This window comes from Gekko japonicus, unplaced genomic scaffold, assembly GCF_001447785.1.
Source record: "Gekko japonicus isolate JY-2015 unplaced genomic scaffold, Gekko_japonicus_V1.1 scaffold1820, whole genome shotgun sequence".
Taxonomy (NCBI): domain Eukaryota; kingdom Metazoa; phylum Chordata; class Lepidosauria; order Squamata; family Gekkonidae; genus Gekko; species Gekko japonicus.
In genome coordinates this window covers 305,999-329,971 of record NW_015173725.1, presented here as the reverse complement: position 1 = coordinate 329,971, position 23,973 = coordinate 305,999, and the positions used below count along the sequence as shown (strand labels likewise).

At 42.2% G+C, this 23,973-nt stretch overlaps 1 protein-coding gene across 1 annotated transcript in view; it reads left to right on the top strand.

Moving 5' to 3' along the window:
- LOC107120648 (armadillo repeat-containing protein 4-like) overlaps positions 1–23,519 on the top strand; it is a 69,292-nt gene extending 45,773 nt beyond the window's left edge. The window contains exon 10 of the mRNA XM_015423388.1: positions 23,406–23,519. Within this exon, the coding sequence (XP_015278874.1) occupies positions 23,406–23,519 (114 nt within the window). The remainder of the gene's footprint in view (positions 1–23,405) is intronic.
- Positions 23,520–23,973: the final 454 nt, after the last annotated feature.

Below are 23,973 nucleotides of genomic sequence, written 5' to 3'. Positions count from 1 at the left end.
ATAAACCATCTTCAAACCATGGTTTCTTTATTTGGCATATCTTAATTAGTCATAGTTAGTGAACCAGTCCTCATGAATCAAAATATGGTCTGACCTGAGCCAGTTCTCTCTCTCCTTTTTTCTTACTAATGTGAAGAGAAATTAGAGAGGGCTTCTAGTGTCCTGGCCCCATTGCTGGACCTCCTGATGGTATAGGGTTCCCAAATCCCCCCGGCGGGCGGATTTCCCCCCGCTTTCAAGGCCCGATTCCCACTCCCGTCGCACGCTGGGGGCGGGGCCACGCCATTTGAGGGGAAAACAAAGGTTCATGAGAGAGGCATGCATCGAAATGGCTCCTAGAAATATCCTTGACTATCTCCCCATAAACATTCATACCCAGGCCCTGCTCCTACACCTGACAGACACTGGCCTGTCTGGTGTTGGGAGGAATTGTATTTAAAGGCATCGGGGAGGCTGGGCCAGCAGCAGTGGTAAGGCAGACCTGCTGAGCAAACCTCCCCGGTGGCTGCAAGCATCCCACCTCCTCTCCTACACCTGACAGGCAGCTGCCTGTCCAGTGTAGGAGGGGGAGGAGTATTAGAAGACATTGTGGAGGCAGGGCTGGCAGGATCACTAAGATGTTACGGCTGGGGCAGGCTCCCTGTCCTGTGTAGGAGGGGGAGGAGTATTAGAAGCCACTGTGGAGGTGGGGCTGCACCTGACAGACAACCGCCTGTTAGGTGTAGGAGGTGGGGGGGTGTTGGAAGCCATCCCACCTCCTCTCCGACACCTGACAGGCATTTGCCTGTCAAATGTAGGAGGGGGAGGGAGGAGGAGTATTAGAAGCCACTGTGGAGGTGGGGATGCACCCGACAGACAACCGCCTGTTAGTTGTAGGAGGTGGGGGGAGTGTATTGGAAGCCATCGGAGAGGGTGGGCCAGCAGCATTACTGAACCTCACAGGTGGTTCTTGGCCACTCCCGATTTCCTCAACTGTCATTAGCTGTCTGCAGTCCCCTGTAACTGTTGGTTTTTTTTTTACCTCAGAACTCTGAGCTCTGCAGCTGACCAATCAGAGAGTGGGGGGTGAAGGGAGAGAACTGCCTGGCAGCCACATAGGAATCAATGGCGGGAGCACGTTTCCCCCCTTTTGACCCACTTAGGGGTCAAATTTCTAAAAATCCCTTCTTAACGAGCACCTACGCCATGGTGGGAGTGCTCTCTCTGAATTTGATGTCTCTAGGTCCAGCGGTTTGGCCTGCGCGTTGATTTTACCGTGAGGGGACTTTCTTTTATATACATAGATGTTCTTATGATGTCACCAAGTTCTGAATTATCCAATTACTGCTGTAATTCATTCAATTTTTGCAGGAGTAAGGGAGGATTTGGAGCACAATGACATTTGTGTCCCATGTTTTGTTCTTTTACTGGCTACCCAGGAGACAAGAAGGAAAAGATACAGATTTGGTGCTTTATGCAGCAGATACACATCCCTGGTATCATCTAGTTCAGTCCTAAGTCTGACTATACCATTCTATGTTTTTTTCTGTCAGGATGATTACTTCCACTTAAGCATCTGAATAGATCTTTAATATGATTGCTGATAAATCACTGAAACTGTTCAAATAGGGATAATTCCATTAAAGTGGCTCATACTCCTATCTGGCTACTCTACTGGTCAAAATTTGAAGTCTCTCTCTGACCTGAGGAGGCTTCCTCCTTGAAATGCTTAAGATGAAATAATATGATCACTCCCAAAAAAAATTGGTGAGGGAAGACTAAGGAAGTCCATTTGTCATTCCACTTTAGGTAAAAGAAATGGATTTCTATATTATATGTATTGAAAAACTCCATGTAACAAAAGCTCTAGAAAAAGTGGTTATTCTGTCTAGCACTAATTATGTTTGACTATATTACAGCCATCCCACAGACAACTGCTAAAACTAAGTAATTTAATTTAATTACCCAATTTTCCTTTTAGTAGTGACATAAATTTTAGTTTTCCATTTTTAAAATGTTCATTTTCAATCAAGGGAGTAATTATAGTAGTACTTAATTGCAGATTATTATTCTGGGAAAATAAGAAAAGCAGGTTATTCAGCTCAAACACATTCAAAATTAATCATGTTTGGATTTTTTTAATTATTAAAAACTGTGAAAAAATATTCTTGTATAATTGCTTTGAGATGGAAGAGCAAGTTATTCAGCTCAAACACATCCAAAATTAATCACATTGGGATTTTTTTTTAATTATTAAGAACTGTGTAAAATTTTTATTCTTGTATAATTGCTTTGAGATGGTTTATTACCAAAGGTCTTTGTTCTGTGGCCCTCCTAAAAATCTTAAGTGCAGAGGGACAGAGAAATTTAGAAACGACATTGTAATGATTCCTTGTTTCTCTCTCTGTGTGTCTCTTTAAAAGTTTGGTTGCATGGCTGTGGTAGATAGACTAGAGTGGTTGAGAGAGGCAAGTGTGGTATGATTGGTGGTTGACAGAGAGGGGGAGGGGCTTTGGAAGTGAATCTGGTTGGGTGAGTATGTGAGTCAGTCAGTAGTTTCAGTTAGATGTTGACAGTTGATGTTCAATGAGTAGTTAGACAAGCAGTTCTGTGTTGAAGCAGTTATAAACTGACAGCTGCGGTGGTTCAGTGAGACAGAGAGAGAAAGCTGAAAGTTGAATATATAGGAAACAGTAAGAACATAAGAACATAAGAGATGCCAATGATGGATCAGGCCAAAGGCCCATCCAGTCCAACACTCTGTATCCCACAGTGGCCAGAAATACCAGTGCCATCAGGAGGTCCACCAGTGGGGCCAGGACATTAGAAGCCCTCCCACTGTTGACCCCCCCCAAGCACCAAGATGACAGAGCATCACTTGCCCCAGAGTCCCTATCTATACCTTGTGGCTAATAGCCACTGATGGACCTCTGCTCCATATGCTTATCTAATTCCCTTTTGAAGCCGTCCATGCTTGTAGCTGCCACCACTTCCTGTGGCAGTGAATTCCAAGTGTTAATCACTCTTTGGGTGAAGAAGTACTTCCTTTTATCCGTTCTAACCCGACCGCTCAGCAATTTCATGGAGTGCCCACGAGTTCTTGTATTGTGAGAAAGGGAGAAAAGTACCTCTTTCTCTACCTGCTCTTTCCCATGCATAATCTTATAAACCTCGATCATGTCACCCCTCAGTCGTCTTTTCTCCAAGCTAAAGAGCCCTAAGCGCCTTAACCTTTCCTCATAGGGAAAGTGTTCCAACCCTTTTATCATTCGAGTTGCCCTTTTCTGCACTTTTTCCAAAGCTATAATATCCTTTTTAAGGTGTGGTGCCCAGAACTGCACACAGTATTCCAAATGAGGTCTCACCATTGATTTATATAGGGGCATTATGATATTGGCTGATCTGTTTTCAATACCCTTCCTAATAATCCCCAGCATAGCATTGGCCTTCTTTATTGCAGTCACACACTGTCTCGACATTTTCAGTGAGTTATCTAGTACAACTCCAAGATCTCTCTCTTGATCAGTCTCTGCCAGTTCAGACCCCATCAACGTGTATTTATATTTAGGACTTTTGGCTCCAATGTGCATCACCTTGCACTTGGCCACATTGAACCCCATTTGCCATGTTGACGCCCACTCGCCCATCTTTGACAGATCCCTTTGGAGTGCCTTAAAGTGAAGTTTAAATGACCAACAGTTAAAGGAAAGTCTGAGAGTCATGAACAAATGGGAGAGAAACAGTGAACACATATGGCATTGAGATAAACAAGTGTTACAAAGTTACATGAAAAGATCCCTGTCAGTGAGGGAGGAGATTGTGTGTGATACCAAAGCAATTGTTCATCATTTACACATTACTAGTTACATTGTACCACCCTCTTATTTAGTATTTGTTTCAATAAATCCTCTTTTATCAAAGTTTATACCAGCTCTGATTGACATACTTCCCAGGACCACATAGTTCCTCGTGAGCCTTGAACTCGGTCTACCAAACCAGTAAGCAAAAGTAAAAGCATAAAGGTTTGGAAATCCTTAAAATTTCCTGGTGGCAGCAGATTCTACCCAGTTAAACAAAATACAGAACACTTTTAAAGTGAAACTAGTCCTCCCCAATAAGGAGGACTTCACAGACATCTTCTCTGAAATGTGGGCATTGCAATTAATATTTCTTTCTGTTCCTATTGAAAATTACCATCAAAACCTGTGGAGAATTTTGCAACACCTTTTAAAACATGAGCAGGGCTTTAAAAAGTCAGAAAGATAACTTTTGGATAGAGTCTAGGCTTCAATTTGCAGGAATTAAGTATTGCCTAAATACCCACAGTAACCAATTAATGCCTATGACCCTGATCTGATAAAACACTAGATACCATTTTTTCCTCCATATGTCAATCTCCTGCTAGATTTTCATGTGTTGATACCTGATAGGGATCTTTTTTCAAAGTATAATGTTTTTAAAATAATTAAAATCAGCCTATGGGATGTCCATTACACACACTGCCTGCTTTTTCTCACTAAACGTCTGGACACTTGTTTGGAAGAAACATGGGAAATGGCTGAAGCACCCTCACCATGCTTTGAAATGGGGTAGATGGGTGGTCATAGAAAAGGGTGGACTTACAAAGGGAAGGTTGCCAAAACTACTGTCTGAGTTCTCTGGCTTCCAAAGTATAGCAGAAGTAACCATGATTTATACAAGTTTGTTCAGTGGGTACAACTTGTAGTTGCTGTGTTTTAAGACTCCATGCCCTAAAGGTGCACATTCAATGTTCCCTCTAAACTGTGAAGTCTTGTGAGCAAAAATTTTACTTTGTGAGTTGTGAGCGAGCAATTTGGTTCCTGCATAAATTAGTTTGCTCTGGAGCCATCCTTCCTGAGCTGACATAGAAAGGCTAAAAAACTGTGAGCTAGCTCACACTAACTCAGCTTAGAGGGAACACTGTGCACATTCTGCATATATTATTTTAGTTTCCTTCCACAGTGGTGGAGGTTGTACAGAAAGTTCGTACAAGGTACTATTACAATAAAGAACTTATTTCATGGGATAAGATTTATAGAATAAACTAATCTAAAATTAAGACCATGGTTATTTGTGATTGTTTTGAAAGATTTCAAAGGAATTGTGTGTTGTGTGAAACGGTTAGGAATGCTTCAGTTCTGACAGTAAATACAAGATGCCATGAAGTGTGTCCCAGATTTTAACTTTTGCTGTACTAAGAAAAACTCCTTTCTTTAACCCTGTTCATTTCCCCAGCCTCTTGTCATCCCAGTATTGCAAGCCTCATGCTACTGTAGTAGGCTATCAATGTAAATGTTTGGGAAGGGGATCACATCTTGTGGCCATCTAGCAGAAGTATCATACCTCCATCCTCCTGAAGCTGGCAAAACACATGCATTGAGTCATTGCCAAAGATAGTTGCCCTTAGCTGCATCAGGGCAACTTTCTTTGGCAATGACACAATTCATGTGTTTTGCCAGCTTCGGGAGGGATGTATGTGAGCAAATCCAGCTGCTAGGGCTCTATGTGTAGAGCTCTCTTCAGTGAGCAGTAGGCATGCTTTTCAGCTGTGTGTGTGTGTGGGGGGGCTGGGAGGGAGCCTTCATTTAGCCAGCATGGTGTAGTGGGTTAAGAGTGGCAGACTCTTGGGCTCCGGTCACACGGTACTTTTGATCGGGGTTCACCGCTGTTCCCTCTCACATTTAAATTTGCTGATCAGATGGGCCAATCTGCCTCCCATGCCGAAGCAGGCTCACTCCCGCAATGTTCCCGGCTCTCTACCGCGTTTTCCTGCACCAGGAAAATCAAGTACTTTCCTGGTATTTGCGCTTTGAATCTGCGATTTCACCCGTCTGGACAGCCATCTCTCGCAATGATTGCGGTTAGGGCCATCTGACCGTTTTTTGCACTATGAGTTTTTTTGGGTTTTTTTTACAGCTTCCGGCTTTGAGCGCTTGAGCAATCCTGCACTTAATAAATTCATTATTTACGTTCAAGCGCTCACCCAGTGCGGAGAAAGGTCCTGCCCACCCCAGGAATGAAGCTGTGGTGGGCAGCAGGAGGCGGAATGAAAAGTTGCTGGGGGGGAGGTGGGGGGAGGAAGTGCTGGGTGGGCTTGCAGACGAGTGGGCGGTGGAGTGTGCCCCAGGAGTCCCTGAAGCTGTGGCGTTAGGAGGGAGGGAGGACCCGGCTTGCCAGCAGCGTCGAGCTGGGGCTGGTCGGGCAGCAAGAGGCAGCGTGGAAAGTTGCTGGAGGCCGGCAGGGGGAAAGAAGTTCCGGACGGGCTGGTAGGTGAGCAGGCGGTGGAGAGAGAGGGGCCGGCTGCATGTAGACGGTGCCCAGAGCATCCTCATGCAATGCTTCCGGTTCGGGGAGAGATGTGTATGCATTCCCAACCCGAAGAAAAATATTCCCGATTAAATTATAACAGGAACAAATCTCAATTACCTTGCCATGTGACCACAGCCTAATATGGAGAACCGGGTTTGATTCCCCACTCCTCCTCCACATGAAGCCTGTTGAGTGATCTTGGGCCAGTCACAGTTCTGTCAGAACTCTTTCAGCCCCACCTCCCTCACACGGTGTCTGTTGTGGGGAGAAGATGGGAAGGAGATTGTAAGCCATTTTGAGACTCCTTAAGGTAGGGAAAATTGGGGTATAAAAACCTACTCTTCTTCTACTCTTCTAGTCCCCAGCCTGCTCCCTCTGCTCTGTCCAACAGCAATCCTGTTCTTTTGAAGATGGCTACATGTGTGCTTTTTGGATTACAGCAACTGATTGGCCCAAGATCTCTCAGTGAACTTTACAGCTGAACATGGATTTGAATCCAGGCCTGACACCAAACTGGCTGTCATTGACAAGGTGCACATCTTTAAACAGGCAAACAGAAAGCTCTGTTTTCATCTATGCATTACATTTATCTCCCTCCCTTCCTCCAAAGAGCTCAGGGTGTTGTATATGGCGAGTCTTCTCCTCCTCAACAGCCCTATTGATTTGTCTTGTCTACAAAACCCTTGTCAAGATTGTACATGATTTGTCATATCTAATTTGAATTCAGTTTCAGTTAAATTTTGTTGTTTAGCACTTGGCCATCACAAGGATTTATAGAAAGACTAGCAGTAAAGCTTGTTGTGAAAGCAATACAACGGGATCTAGAAAGAGGCTCTGGGGCAGTGCTCTGGCTTTGGGCAAACAGTGTCAATTTGCTGTGGTGACCTCAGCAGGGTATAATGACAGAGTCCACTGTTTTCTCCAGAGGAACTGATCTCTGCTACCTGAAGAGCAGTTGTAATTGTGAGTGATCTGTAGCCCTCACCTGGAGATTGGCAGCAATTGTTACCCAGGACAAAATGGCTGGTTTGGAGGGTGTAGTCTATGGCATTCTACCTGTCTGAGGTCCCACCCCTCCGCAAACCCCACCCTCTCCAGGCTCCACCCCTCAAATCCCCAGGAATTTGTCAGCATGTAGTTGGCAACCCCATCTCCTTCCCAGCTAACCATCAACTTACCATTATCTGCCCCTTTGACTTCAGCTGACTTCTGCTCTCCCTTCTGCAGAGCAGTTGTAATTCTGAGTGCTCTCCAGCCCTCACCTGGAGATTGGCAGCAATGGTTCCCTATGAGGGACTGACTGGTTTGGAGGGTGGAGTCTATGGCATTGTACCTGTCTGAGGACCCACCCCTCCTCAAACCTCACCCTCTTCAGGCTCCATCCCTCAAATCTCCAGGAATTTCCCATCTGGAGTTGGCAACCCTATCAGGACTGGCCCCAATGTGTTTTCTCCCAAAGGCCAAAGTAGGTGACAGGACCAAGCTTAGTTGCCTACCAACAGGCACTGAGGGGAATGTAGGGTTGCCAGCTCTAAGGAGGGAAATACCTGGAGGTTTGGGGGGTGGATTCTGTAGAGGGCCGGGCGACGGAGGCATCGGCCTTCTGTCGCCCGCCTTGCCCCCCCAATCTCGGCCCGGGCGACTGCGTCCCCCGCCAGCGGCCGCCCGACTCCAGACCCCCCCGCGGCCACTCCAGCCAGGCAACGGAGGCATCGGCCTTCCATCGCCTGCCTCGCCCCCACCCCCCCAATCTCGGCCGGGCGACGGAGGCATCGGCCTTCCGTTGGAGACTGGCAACAGCTTGTCTGGAGTGTGGGCAGTATGGCATTGTATCTGTCTGAGGTCCCCCTCTTCCTCCTGCTCCTCAGACCCCACCCTCAGCAGGCTTCAACCCTATGTCCTTTCCAGGCAACCATCAGCCAACCTTTATCTGCCGGTCTGTCCCCCCCCCCCAGCCTCTGCCTAGGGAAAGGGCAGTCTTTCCCTGCAGTGGGAACCAAAGCAGCTGACATCTTTCTCCTCTCCCCCGTATGATCCGCACAACTATCCTATGAGGTATGTTATGGTTGAAAGTGTGTGAATGGTCCATAGTCCCCCAGGCAGCTTTTAAAACATGAACCTGGGACCTGCACACCATCTGTGGCAGTAATGCGGTGCCTGCTGGCACCTTTTCCTATCATTTTTTGCCTTGAGGTATTCTGCTTGTGGTGTGATCTGTCTTCTTTGTGGTGTGGCGTGATTGTGTTATTGGGTTTGTTTCTTTTAAAGGGGAAGTGATGTGTTGTGAGTGAGGACATATGTTACCTCAGAATACAGTAGTTCCCATATGCAACTGAAAATTCCAACTGCCTTGTGGGGGGGGGGAGTTTGAGGTGTGGAATGGAGTGAAGTCCAATCAGCTTCCATATGCAAAAGACCTTGAAACGCTGGGTGGGACTGCACAAAGCAGCCAGTCAACCCAGCCAGTGTCTTCTGAGTGGCAGTTCTTCCAGCCAAACACTAAAGGCGGACATTTTAGAACGTTGGTCCCCACTACTGCTTTATTATAAGGGAGAGATACCAGCCCTTACAATGTAGCTGTTTCTGGCCTAATTTTTCTAGTTGGCCAGATTCCTAAAGTCTGGGATACCCAGCAAGTGCTTGTGATAGAGAGCTGCTTCATACTGTAGGTTCATCATATTTGTACATATGAATGTGTCATCACATGTCCAACACCACAGGTAAAGCTTTCGTGTCAGTGCACTTCCCCTTTTCAGTAGAAAAGTACACTGCTATCTACCACTCATCAAGTGAGTGGCAACCAGAGTACAGTCCAGATACGCACATGTGAACCAGTCCTATGTAGTCCCCAGCCCAGGTGAGAGGTGGTACCAGCAATAAGTGATGGGCTTGTTGACTTAATGCTTCACGTTGGAAAGTTTCTAATTTAGGAACATTTGGATAACAAATTTGGACCTTGGCAAGTCCCCCTCATCTTGGCGTGTTCTGAATATCTTTTAGCCTTATAAAAAGAAGCTTGTCCTGCTAAGCTGTAGGTTTGCTGGAGCAGTTCAACAGAAGCTGTGCCCTGCAGCTCTTTCAGTGATAAATGAGCCATTTCAAATAAATGGAGCTGCAGCCAATTTGTGCAGAAGGAATCATTAAAACATTTTTAAATAGACAGTTTTGAAGGTTCAAAATGTATAAACAAGGTACACTAAATCCAAATATATATTGCTCGTTTTAATGGAAAAAGGTTGCTGCTAGATGACTCTTCCAACGTTAACAGGATTTGCCAAAAAGCCCAAGAATCTGGCATGAGCCACAGATAACAGCTCCATCTTTCATCTAGGTTTCTCTTCTGTATTTATCTTGCTTCAGAGAATGCAGGGAATGTCCTTTCCTTCCGACTTGGCACATTATTCATAAACCACAGAAATACACTGAGCAGCTTCTTGCAATTGTTTTAAGACAAATTTCAGTTTAGGAGACTTCATAAAAAGTAAGGCCGGGATCAGATCCAAAGAGAAAGCACAGCCATCCATGCTCAGAGAGGTGACTGACTTTCCCTGTTTGTCTCTCTCATTGCGTGTGAATGCACAGAGTCCTTTGATCCTCAGGAGTGGCTCTTTATGGAACACTATGAGGGGCTGCAGCCGGGCTCTGTGTTTCCTTTCCGGCTTCAGTGGATTATACCATTGTCCAGAGTGACAGAAAAAGCCTCCATATGACAAAAATCTGACAGGAAACTTTTACTGACACTACACCAGAAGCGCCCCCCCCCCCTGTGGACTTTAAGAGTACCTCTTCCTGGCCAAGGTTTTTTAAATTTGACACAGAAAATTTTTAAAATGTTATTTGTAAACCGTGTTAGTCTTAATTAAAAAACTAATATAGTTAATAAAATAAATTTCTTTTAAATGGTAGGTATTGGGCTTAGCAAACAAAGCCAGAGAACCAGGTAGTTGTATTTTTAGCATTTGGCTGAGCAAAAATAGTTTCCTTACAAAAGAATCTATTCACAGAAGCTGAATATAAGAAATAACAATAAAAATGACATTTCTGACTTCTCAAGTTGTTTTGGCGTTCAGTGAACATACACCAGCGTCTAATTTTACTAATTAGATAACTTGTGTCTTTGTTGAATTCTAATCTTTCCGTCTTATCGAAGCATTAGCATACATTGATAGGAACCTTTTTCTAAAAACAAAGGTTATTTCAGTTTTAAGTTATGATTTAATTGATGCATCTTCCTAGAGCATCTGGATCTAAGCATCTCAGCAAGGCACATTTTACTCAAGGGGTGTGTGCACGTATTCATTTATATGTACATAAAGTACATTGGCCATACGTTGAGGAAGGGGATCTTATGTTGACAGAAAAGTTAGGATATTGCTATGATGCCTCTTCAGACTCCTGCCAAAGCTGCTTACACGTAAAAAGCTATTCCCTCATTCTCAGACATATTTCATAGATACGGTGCAATTGAACAGATGTTATTCCTTGCTGCATCTTTGTCAGCTGGCTGCTTAGCAGATACAAAGTGAGGGGTGAAGGTTATATATCTATCCGTAGTCTTCGACTGTGCCTTAAAAATCATGCAGTGCCCTTTAACAACCTTTTGTCTTGTAAAAGTTTTGAAGCACAACATCTGGTGGGACAATTGAGGACCATATATATGACTAACACTGCCTAGGAGGAAAGTGACCGTGGCATGAAATTAGATTCAGGCGGGTAGCCGTGTTTGTCTGAGCACCTTTAAGACCAACAAAGTTTTATTCAAGGTATAAGCTTTCGTGTGCATGCACACCTCTTCAGGTACATTGGAATGGAAGTTACCAGTCCATACATATAGGTAGAGGGCGAGCAGCAAATTAGCATACAACATAATGAAGATGTTTAACAGATGCAAGGACCAAACAGGAATAACAAGCTTAGTTTATATGTTCACCATTTGTTTGGATTTAATTCCCAGGGAAAACATTCTCGGCATGAAATGTTAGTCATCCCATCCAGAGACTCTTGTAGGCTCCAGTACACCAATGGACCTGCCCCGCTCATTTCACACAGATCTGCTTCCTTCATTACAAAGGGAAGGTTAAACCTTAAAGGCAGAAAATTTGTTTGGATTTTCCATACATTCAAATAAATTGCTGGATTGAGGAAAATACAAATAAAAAAATTGTTATGGGGAGACTGAAAAGCAATTAAGGAAATGTAAGTGGTAAAGTGGTAAAAGAACTGTAGTTGAATATCATGAGCAAAGATAATTTCTCTTGGGACTGGGAGGTTCATTGGTAAACATTTCCAGGCCCTTCCTGTATTTTTATGCCAATTATTGGCATGATTTAAGATAATTTAATATTTCAGATTCCCTGTCTTTTTAATAACTTTTTGGTGTATGCACTCGTCGGAGGCCGTGGGGCGGATCCAACCAATTTTTCCATTCAATCTCACCCAACTCCCCTCCTTAATGCAGCCTCTGTCTCACATCCTTTTATCCATAGAAGGCCCAGCATAAGCTTCTTGGGTGGTCAGAGGCCACCCTTCCTTACTTTTTCACCAGCAGAAAAGCTGGTTGGACCTGCCCAATATGAATTGAGAAACACTAACTTGTTCAAATCTGATTTAGGAATTGAATTCGTAGGGAAATCCATTGCCCAGATTCTCTGGCAGCAGTAGATTCTTCTGACCAGAATTTCTTAGGTTTCGTGGCACCAATCTTGAATATGCTCAGAAGAAGCTATCAGTACATAGGTCGTTAAATGACACCTGGATGCTGTAAGCACACCTCCCCTGTCCCCCTTTCCCCAGATGTTTTAAAAAGGGGGGAGATAGCAGAGAAAGGGGAGACTAAGCTCTCTTGTGCGTGACCTTCCCAATTCCCCCCTTCCTGAGCATTCCCTGTGAAATCTCAGACACTGAGCCAATTAGAACATGTTGGGGAAGCTTGCCCATCATTAAAAAAAAAAAAAAGATACCACAACATAAATATGATCAAGTAGCATTTAAATATAAGATCATTCTCAGTGTGTCTGAATCCTCCCATTATCCAGAAAAGTAACCAACCAGAAGATGGATCTGTATAGGCAGTTTTATGATTGACTTTGGAATCATGGTATTTATTTTAAAATTTCCAAACCAAGCAAAGGTACGGGGGGGGGGGCATTCCACAATGGTAACATTCCTGGTTACTTCTAGATTAGATTATTGCAATGCACTCTACATGGGGCTGGCCTTGAAAAGTATCCAGAGGTCGCGATCACACACATTCAATAATCCACTTTCCATCCACTTTCAGTGCACTTTCCAAATGGATTTTACTGTGTGAACTGGCAAAGTCCAGTTTGAAAGTGCATTGAAAGTGGATTATTTAGTGTGTGTGATCACAGTCAGAAACTTCAACTGGTGCAGAATGCTACAGCCAGGATGTTGACTTGAGTGAGTCATAGGGATTAGATCACTCAGTTTTTGGCCCATCTATACTGGCTCCCACTCTGTTCTGGGCAAAATTCAAGGTGCTGGTGTTGAACTTTAAAGCCCTATACAGTTTGGGACAAATGTACCTGAGACCACCTACTTCCTTATGAATGTACCTGACTGCTACAGTCATCTTTGGGGCTCTGCTTTGAGTGCCCCTTCCTTCTGAGATTGGGTGGGCCAGCAACCTGTGAGAAGGCTTCTTGGTCATGGTACCAAAACTCTCCCCCCAGGAAAACTCATCTGTCCCCTTCTGGTGTTATCTTCCATCAGTGGGTGAAGACTTTTGTTTTGCTTGTTCCCTCTGTGATCCCTCCTTCCTACCCAGTGGTTTAACCATTGTTTTTATTTTGGGGTGTATTTTAGTTGTGGTTTTAATTTTTAGTGAGGTGTTTCTTGTTGGTTTTAATGGTTCTTAAAATGTGATTTGATAATGCATGTTTTAATTTGTAGCCACTTATCAGGGCAGAAAGGTGGGGTACAAATTTTGTAAAACAAATAAAAATCAGATGATAGAGCAATAGTTAATGCTGCCAATGAAACCACAACCAACAAAATAAAAAGAACAGCAGCATTAGCCATACCAGAGTACCTGGTGGAACAACTGGAGCCTAACAACCTCCTAAAATGCAGCAGAAGTAGCAGGATGGTCCTCCTGGAAGAGGAGGAAGGGTATTCCATGCTTTCACTGGCACCGTAGAAAAAGCCCTATTCCAAATTCCCACAATACAGACCTCTCTTGGCACTCTCAGTGTAGCTTCCTTAAATGATCTAGACGGCAGTAGGAAGTTCCTGTATAAGCCTGTGTCCACTTTCCCAAGCAAGAGTCAATTGTTTATGATCCAGTCCCACTGCCTTCTATCTTCGCTGGTACTACAGTGAGCAGCATTAAGTTATCATATTAAATTATATGTGCCAGCTGTATAGTCGATATCTTACTTGTAGTTCTTCTATTTTTGATTTCAGCCCATTTGAGGGGAATGGGGTTTTGCGGCACTTTGGCAAGCAGTTCTTAAGCATTTCAGATCTGTGCTCTGCATTTTATGTAGTCTTTAGATAGCTCTTTCACTATGTACTGGAAAAGCATTCAGGGTAATAAAATGCTAGCAGAAAGTAAGAGCTTGGAAAAGAAGATACCTACTTAGTAACTGTTCTCCAAATTGGCCATATCTTCCCTACATTAATCTATACAAAGGGAGAGACTCACAAAAAATCTAAAGCAGTTGAAAAATAAAATGGAAAAGAGAATGTAAGGCTGATAAAAGATGAGTGAAGGAGGTTGGTGTGGGGAAGAGGTCCCCCGGGTGATGCTTGAGCAAATGTTCCTTGCAAGGACAAAAGCAACAGGTCTGGCAAAATCCTCTCTCCCTAATGCCTATTGCATATGGTAAGTGACCTGGCTCCTTTTTTAATCTTCGTAGAATGAGTTTCCAGTGAACTGAAATGGGGTTTCTACATGTCTCGTTCCCTCTCAGTATATATTATTACAAAGATCGTTGTCAGTTCAAGTGCTTTCTTTGTGCATTAATCGTCTCTCAAAATGTACACTAAAATAAAAATGAAATTGAAAATGCACTTCAGATGACAGCATGTTAAAAGGTCTCTGGCCTTACGTTTTCTGGATTATCAGACCTTCAGTGCTGCTTGCTTTTTGGGGGATGAACTGTATGTACCACAAGGCTCTGAATGTTTCTGATGATGGAATGTCTTCTAAATAAGGTACTAAAGCCTCTTAGTTGTATATAGGCTAAAAATACAGTGGTTAGAAATTTAGACTAATGGTCATTGAACTGCCCTGTAGTTGAACAGGTATAACTGTAGCACAAGAGTAATGCCCCCATCAGTGGTTCTCCTGATTGCAGAATGCCTCCCCTCCATATACGGAAGTACTGAAGAACAGGGAAGGATCTGAACTCAGGAGAGACATTGATGGTTGGGGAGCCCCCATCTCAGAGTATTTACACTGGTTTGAATTCAGAGGCAATTTAGCCCCTTATCAATATCCTTCTGGATTACAAGCACATTTTCACTTTCCATAGAAGTCAGTGGAGGAAGCAGAGCATGACATATGCAGTCTGGCATATGTCCTGATTTTGTTTTTCCCTAGCCCATATCCAGGTAACGAGCATGCTCTAATGCAGTTGAGCTCCTTATTACAGTTTCTCTCCTTCTTCGTTGAACACTATTTCAGAAGGGTCTACAGTGATGAGTAGGGGGACCCCCAGCTCCTACCTGGAGGCTAGCATCCCTAGCTATATTCATATGGTAATAAACCTTCATCCTTAACAGGTGATTTAGGACAATAAATTCACACTACTACGCTACCGCATTTGTAATTACCAGTGTTGGTAACCCATACAATCAACTTTTTAATAACTAGTGTTTTTTGATCTCTTTGCTTCCATGCTGTGAATAAAAGCGAGTCTTGCTTGCCCTCTGCCTTTGCTGTGTCCTTAGGGAGGCTTACTTAGTCATTTTCTTGTCTTAAAAAGGCATAGTGACATTGACTTGAGAGCTAGGAGCATGGATTTTACATGGGTTTCAGTGTATATTTTTGTTCTATCTACTCATGTTGTTATATCCTGCATGATTATCATTCACAAATAGCACACAAAAGGCTGAAAGGGCCAATTAAGCGTCATCTGTGAAAGTACCTTTGCTCAAGGTAATGTACTAATTTTTTTGTAGCATTGGCTTTTTGAATGAATTGATTGATACCGCACAGCTGTTCTACAACAAATGGAAAATAGCAAGACAACCTTAAATACCAATTGTGGCTAGTTCTCCCTGTATCTTAATTTGCCAGTTAACAGAGTATTTCAATATTATCCCGATAGACAATGGTAATTAGACCATGCCAACAGAGTCCTTACTGTAACTGCCCCAGAAGGCCATAGAAAAGAAGGCAGTCAGCCCATTGGGTTCACCTTTCTTAATAAATTTCCGATTTGTTCTTGGGTCAGAGACCCAACATCTTGGCTTAATGCATCCTCTGAATGCCAATGGTGGTTTGTCTCCAAAGGGGAATTTCTCAGTGTCCATTTTCAGTTGGAGTTTGTTCACTTTTGCCCACAATAACGGGCCAAGTTGTTTTTCGGCAGTGTGTGCCTTCCAATTTTTGTCTTATTCATGGGAAGTAGAAAGGGAGCTCTAGATCTCAGTAACAATAAAGTGTTAACTGAATTGCAACCCTAATTATTTTTTGATTGCCCTACATGCTGTATTATTTATAATTTTAATTGAATAAGTCTTTTTTTGTGGGGTAAATAATAGATGTAAAACAACACACAACTGTAGGTGCTTTAAATATTTCCAGTGTTCAGCACAGTGTTGAAAGCAAAATGCTGGCTGTATCTAGACTGATATTTTTTTGGATGACCTTCCACCATATGCTTTTATTTAAGACAACTTTTTTTCTTTTATGTTATATTATAAAAAACATGTAAAATGTTCTTTTGGAGTAAAGCTACTATTCCTATCCTCTTACTAATTAGGAGATCACAGAACAAGGAATTTGACATCTTCTTGGTCGAATAGCATATGGAAGAAGCAAGAGGCTGTACTGGAAAAGAAAAGTATAGCCAGGATAACTGAGGAACAATTGGTTTATGGTTTGCCAGTGCACTACAGAAATATAGTTTTTCATTTCAAGCAAGTTTAAAGACTGGGTTTCTATTTTACAGGTGCTGTTGGATACCCCACATTGCTTATGAGTGTACAGGTGGCATCCAACGTGGAATGCCTTTTACCAGTTCTGGTTGGCCTGCCAGCTTCAGCATCTCACAGAATAAGGATGATTTTGCCACACTTCACTATTCATTGTGGTTTCTGCTGGTTTTATACTAACCTACCTTGGATGTCTCTTGTGGCAAATAGGGGGCACATAAATGGTTGTATGTGAACAAATACAAGCTCATTGGTCCTTTATGCAGCTCTTTAGCATGTATATGTACACAGCAGGGCTCTTCTGTCTGTTGGACTGTTTGCTTATATTCTGTGATGAAATTTATTGCACCAATATTATTTCATTGTCAGAAATTATGTAATACATGATGGAGGCAAACATGCAGACTTTGTTGTGGACACATGGTGAGAAGATGACATTGGCCTTGGCTTCCCAGGCTTGCTGCATGGTGAAGTCAGCATGTCTGCTCTTGTCACACCTGGTGCTGTGCATTTATTTGCCTTAAAAGTTGCGAAGAGGAGGAGTAGGAGTTGGGTTTATACCCTGCCCTTCACTCAGTGTCTCAGAATGGCTTACAATCTCCTTCCCTTCCTCTCCCCACAATAGACACCCTGTGAGACAGGTGGTGCTGAGAGATCTCTGGAGAGAACAGCTCTCAGAGAACTATGACTGACCCAAGGTCACCCAGCTGGTGGCATGTGGAGGACTCAGGAACCAAACCTGGTTCTCCAGATTAGAGCCTGCCGCTCTTAACCACTACACCAAACTGGCTCTTAAGGTAGTTCTCAAAGTTGTTCATGGGCCATGTTTCAAAGCATGTTTTTGCTGTCTTCATAAAATCATTACCTGTCTTTGAACAAACTTCTGACTTTATTTGAATAACTTACTTTCAGAGCTCTCTAACTCTGCTCAGGTCCAGCTGAAGAGAAACAGTAAGTACGTGCTACCTTATGCTTAATTCCTGGCTCCTCCCAGGAACTTCAATATAACTGGTCTTTTCAGTATTGCTACAACCCTTTTCTTTTAAAATAAATAAATAAAACATTATATATAATCTTTTAGGTGTGCAGGTCTTTTTAATAACGTACCAACTTTGAGTCTTAAGTTCCCAGGGTGATATCTATCAACTGTCCTCCTGTCTTCCTCTTAACCTCAGTCTCAAGGCATGTCCTTGGTGCAGTCTCTTGTTCTCTGCACCTCTGTGCTGAACCATTCTCTAATGTTTCTCCATCTTGGTCAATAGTTCCTGTAGAGTTCATTCCTATGCCCTTACATTAGTCTCTCAGCTGGTTGCTAGCTTGCCTCTTTCGACAGTTGGTGCCATGATCTACCACTTCTGTTTGGTGTTTTCTGTTCCTTCTCAGTACTCAGCCACTATCCTGCTTCATGATGGTTAGTTTACTGGCTGTATCACAGTTATTTTGTGCCAGATTCTCAGTTGTTTTGTTAGGGTTTGACTCTATACTGTGTTTCCTGGTTGTAGGTCTGAAAGATCTCTGGCTGACCAGTTATAATACAGGGTTTGTCTTAGTTGCTGCAGTCTCCTAAATTCACTAAGGAATATCTGGTGAACACTGGCTGTAGTAATCTCCCACTTAGGGTAAGAGGTTCTTGTTGGTTCTGCGCATTAACTGTTGTGCTGGACTTGGGTTTAGGCCTTGAGCGTGGAGTGTTCTGATGATCTAGTAATGCTAGATATAAATCTACCAGTCTGTAGCTTTTGCTTTTCTTAACAGTTTCTTTGCTGCTTTTCCGGTACTTTGAGAATATCCAGGTAATGATGTAATGTGATCAAAATCCCACTCCTTACTGAATTTCTGGAATTCTCTCCCAACAAACTGGGCTTCATTACTGTAGCATCCTGTGTCTTGTATCCCATAGTGTGCTTTTTATCTTGCAAATGTCTGTTTTGGCTGAAATATCTGGTAAATAGTGCATCTCCCCCAAATTGGAAAAGTAATCTACAATGATCATATATTCCTTATCTGTCCAACTAAACAAATCTACTCCTGCTCTTGCCTAAAATGTCCTTTGAATATCAGGCTGTTCAAATGTTTCTTTGGATTGGCAGTCTTCCCAAGATTGATGCACATCACATTTCTCCATGATTGTCTTTAATTGCTCATTCATTCCTGGCCAATAGATGGCTTCCCTGCCCCATTACAGACATCCTTCAATTCCCAGATGTAATGGTTGCATTTTGTGCATGATTTCTGTCCAAAGAGCTTCTGGTATCACTGCCCTTTCTCTCCAGAAGGTAATGCCATTCTGTACACAAAGCTCGACTTGTATTTGGAAGAGTGGTGTTATCTCTTTTGGAACATGGTTTTTGTTTTTGGCCAGCCTTGCAATATCATGAATAGGTCTCTGAAATCTGTTATCTTCTTCAGTTTGCTGCTTTTTTTTTTTTAAGATTCCAGATTTTTCTGTAAATCTGGGGGGTTTCTCAGGTTTGTAGAAATATTTGTTTTGTCTCTTTATCGTTCTAGTCTCCAGATTTAAGTATCCACAGATGGGGCCACAGTGGAAATTAGATAAATTATTATTTTTGGTTTAATCCAGGGCCATAGCATTCTCCAAGTGAAAGGGCTGCATTAAAAAAAAAAAACCTTACATGCAAAGAAAACGGGTGATAATAGGATCATTTTAGAGAAGGAAATCTCAGTACCCTCAATAAGAAGCTGCATCCAACATCATTTCCCCAATATGTACATTTTTATAATACTTATTTGTCTTGGTCAGGTTTTAAATTTCTAGGACTACACTTTAAAACAAAAGTAATACGCAAAGTGGCTCTGAAAACAAAAATAATGAAATAACATGAACAAAAGGAAGAGTATTTTGTAAAGAGAAAAGTCTATGTGTTATTTCTACCAAATAGCATGCCTAAGAAGTACTGTTTTTTTCTCACAGCGGTCTAGAGGAATGAACTGGCTCCCAAGACGAAGTCATGAAAATAGTAGTTATTAATGGGGAGAATTATTGTTGGGCTTCATCATTCAGTACCTTAAGGAAGGCAAAAGAGCTGCTATGAACAGGCAGACTATAATTATAAATAGCCTATGTTTTCCTTGTTCCAAATGTCAGACTTAAGGCTTTAGTGAAACCACCATATGTACGCTATGTGCATGCATACTTTTGGTTTTGAATGAAGCACATGAAATTCTTCTGCTCTTAAATCATTTGTAAGGTTCACTGGAACATCGCGGCATGCCCGGGGAAACATGTTGCAATTAGAGTTGATCAGAATTGCAGTTTGCTGCAGAAACAAAAATAGCTGTTGAGGTGTGTGGAGGAAGGTTCTTTCCTAAACATAGGAGGGAGGGCAGAAAAAGAAATATAGGCAAGCCGTGTTATTATTGAAAGGCATACACTATGTCTTTGCTATCAGCCAACGAATCACAGAAATTTCAGTGCCTTATGAGTTCTGTATTGGTGATACAAGTGACATTATTCTAACTGTATCAATGAAATTGGGTCCACTACTTGGAAACAAGATTTGTTTACTTCACAGTTATGGAAACAATTGCCCAAATAATAAATACATTTAAATTTATTGTGCAAAACCCCTGGCTTGGGGGGAAAAGAAACCCTTAAATTGCCACACATAGAATGACTCCCATCCATAGAGGCATGGTATCCTTGTATCTCCAGCCCCAAATGTCCACTGAAGTACTGCTCCCGTGGAATGCAGGACCCCCAGGAGTAGCGGTGGGGGGGTCAGAGGTCTGCATTGGTGAAAATTGCCCCACCCCTTGCACATGTGGACATTTTAAGCAAGATCCAACCCCTTGGTTCGCTGGAGTCACATATCCACATTCACAGGGTGATTATTACTGTCATAAGAACGTTCTCTCAAATTAACAACTGTCCTATGGTTCTGGCATTTGTAACTCCCATCATATGTCATTAATCAAGGACAGCATTGCTGTATATTACTAAGCACATTTTCATCTAATGTAAAAAGTGCCCACCAGTGGATGATGAAGTTCTCAATAATTATATTTCTCATTTGGTAATCATCATATATATTGGCTATAAACAGATGATTCATCTAATGGGAAATTAGAAATTAGGCATAGGTCCTTTTATGGTATGAACAAAATGAGATGATGGACATAAACCTGGTAAATAGTTATGTTCATGCACTCCCTCCCTTCTCCCTTCATGTAGCACATTAATGGAAGAGGGAAGTTTACAACTATCTTCTGTTAGTGACAGTGTCCAAATGGGCAGGCACCTACCTGGAGTTAGCTTCTTTCCCAGTAACTGGGATTCTTAACCCTAGTTTTACCCTGGTACCTGGGAAGGAAGCAAACTTCTGTTTGTCTCGATGCCTGCATTTGAACATCACAGCTATTTGGAGTTATTGCAAGAGTTCCATCTTCAGTTTTTTCCCACAAGGAAAAAAAAGTGTCCAAGGCCAGCTTGCCAAGTTTATGCCTGTCTCAACCTGTTTGTGATGTTTGAATGTAACCAGAGGGGTTCGTCAGCAGTCTGGTGTTTTTAAACATTATGGAAGAAGCTTGTCCAGTGATTCTTGTTTGAGGCTGAAGGGAAAGATGGACCCTTTATTATCTGAGAAGATTTCACATAACCAGGTTGTCTGGTGATTCTGTTTAGAATACACTGCTTGCCCATTGGGTAAGTAGCTCATTTTTGTCAGGTACAAACGTCCAACTGGAACTAGGGGTGTCAACGGCTAGTGCCTAATATGCTGTCAGTGCCACTAAACGCTGCTTTGACAGTCACATCTCCGTCATTTGGCCCTCCAAAACACAGAGCAAACCTAAACAGAGTTATACCCTTCTGAGTCAATTGAACTCAGTGGGCTTAGAAGGGTGTAACTCTGCTTAGGATTTTTCTAATACATTTGTCTAGTGCAACCTTTTTACCCCAAGTGCTAAAATTCCTGCAATGTCTACCTATTGGTTTGCTGGCAAACAGGGGGAAGAGGAAGAGAGATGAGGATTGGTCAGACAAAATGGGAACAAACGGAACCCTGGCAGCACTGCCAGCATCTCAGGGACTTGCCTTGGTGCCAGGGATACAGAACTGGCCCTGTTTATTGAACAAAACATGCCACAATTTGGTAGACATACCAAGGGTTGCTCAAGCTTGGTCTAGACTAGAGGCTGGAGTAACAGTCTAGATGAAGTCAGACGATAAGGTTTTGGTTGTGTATCATTTTAGATGGTGGGTGCTCCACTGATTCAACTCTATAATTATTTGGGTCTTACAAAACTTAACTCTTGTAATACTGGTGCTTTGGGTATTACCGTATTGTTATGTTACAGCATTCTAAAATTAGGGCATGTCCTTTAAATCTTTTTAAATATGTCTATTCAGGATCTTTTGGAGTAAGGCAAATAACTCCTGGTTCTGTTCTGTTTGGATTGGTCTAGTTGTAACAGCATCTTATGTTGGAAGTTTTGCCTCTTTAAGTTGTACAGTTGTGTGATTCTATGAGCTTTGTGCTTGAATTCACATAAACCTATTTTAAAAAAAATGAATTCAAGCAAGGAGATGGGTTTTTTTACAAGTTGCATCTAGAGGTCAGAGGGTGAAAGGTGACTGGCAAGATGCGTATTGTATGCATTAGTCTAACACAAATATTTCCTGAAGTATAAAATGCTTTGATCTCTGTAAGCACATACCATATGTATGCAGCTGTGACCCACATCTCCCAACCGCTGGAAAGTTAGTGAAAGGTAGTATATAGCTCTTAAGTCTGTGTTCAATTTCTGCTTTTATATTTAGCAGTTCATAATTTTATGTAATAATGTAGCAGTATGAAAAATATGCATGAAAATTGAGTGATAACAGATTTTTTTGTGGTTTGATTCAATGTTGTTTGGGTGGATTCAGAATCTGGAGGGCTGCAGGCTGAAAAAAAATGGGTTTTTAATTAAGGCTATGTCCACTTCAAAATACCTGAAGCCACATGAAAAGCTTGGGAGGCTTTCCAAAATCTGGAGTTCCATGTAGCTAAGTGTTTAAGCAGTTGTGTCACAGACTTGCTGCCACAAAATTGCAGCACAAACTAGGAACAACCATTTATTGGTTTGAGCAGCTATTTTAAGTAGGCATATTGCCATGTGGTTGATTCTGTATTCAAAGTGTTTCCACTGGTGAAGAAACAGGCTGATCACATGGTGAGAATAAAACTGGGCTATTCAGCTCCGGAAAGCTGGTTCTGGGCCACAGTGCAAAAGAATGCATCCTAAATCCTGACCCTGAATATTTTCACTTACAACACCAGTGTAATGTTTTTACATCTGCATAATTCCACCGGTGCAGTTATTGGTACTTCCCATCCTAAGAGTGTATGCGCCGCATGCCTTTGAGTGAAACTAGACATGATGCTCAACACAGGCCTGCTGTTAAAAAGATAATCTTATAATACTGGAGCAGACCTTTCCTGAATGGACATTAATACCCACAGGGGAAAGTGGTTGTATGGCATTGCCATAAAATCAGTCAAAGATTTCTTTTTGTGTATATAAGAATAGCATGGCAGACTAATGGTTTGTCTGGTCCAGAAACTAATTATTGGCAAGATCTGGTTCTTTCAACCAGGACAATGTAAAAGGACAGAATATATTCCCTGTGATCTACTCCCAGATTCCAACATACAAAGGCATACAAATAATTAACCATTATAAGAAATTTTCGGAGCTGTATGTCTAACAGTTGTTGATATGCCCATTAACTTAATCTGATCAGTTCTTTTGCAATTCTGGTTTGCTTTTAGCTACTGTTAATTCAACAAACTGTTGAGGGTCCAACCTTCAAAACTGAATCCCAGAGCTGTAGAGTGTAGGGCCATTTCATTACTGGATATTGGTTTGGTAGACATGTGTCATGCTAAGATAATTTATTTCCAGGGTAGTGGGTTTTGGTTTGGAGCTCATTCTCATTTTATTATTTTCTGGATTATTTTTTTTTTAAGCTTCTGCTGGGCATGGCAGGCTCTACAGATGAAACGCTTCAGGAAGCAGCAGCCGGTTGCATAGCAAACATTCGCAGGTTGGCTCTAGCTACAGAGAAAGCAAAGTATGGTTGAAACGTCAGACAACTTTTACCAGCTCCTGATAGTATTTTTTAATATTACAACGCTAGGACAGAGTGGACAGAACTGGAATGAAAAATGCATGTTAGGTTATTTGATAGGCAACTAACAATTGTTCTAACATCTTAAAGTAAATAAACAAGTTGCAAGTACTCTTTATGTTGATGATATCCATACTTTACTGTTGGAAAGTTTTCGATGTTTCACCTGTACCAAACATGCTCCAGTGAATATCCACAAATATCTTTCCAGTTTCATTTCAAATACATTTTGACATGTCATGGACATACAATAAAGATGTTTTCCCATACTTGAATGTGGTTGTACTATTATTCCTGGGTGTCTTGAGCAATTATGTTTCTGCTAAACCTGTCTAATCATTCTGTCATAATGGTTTTGCTTGCTTGAGCACTTACAAAAGCCTCCAGAGATGTCTGCGTACAAATGC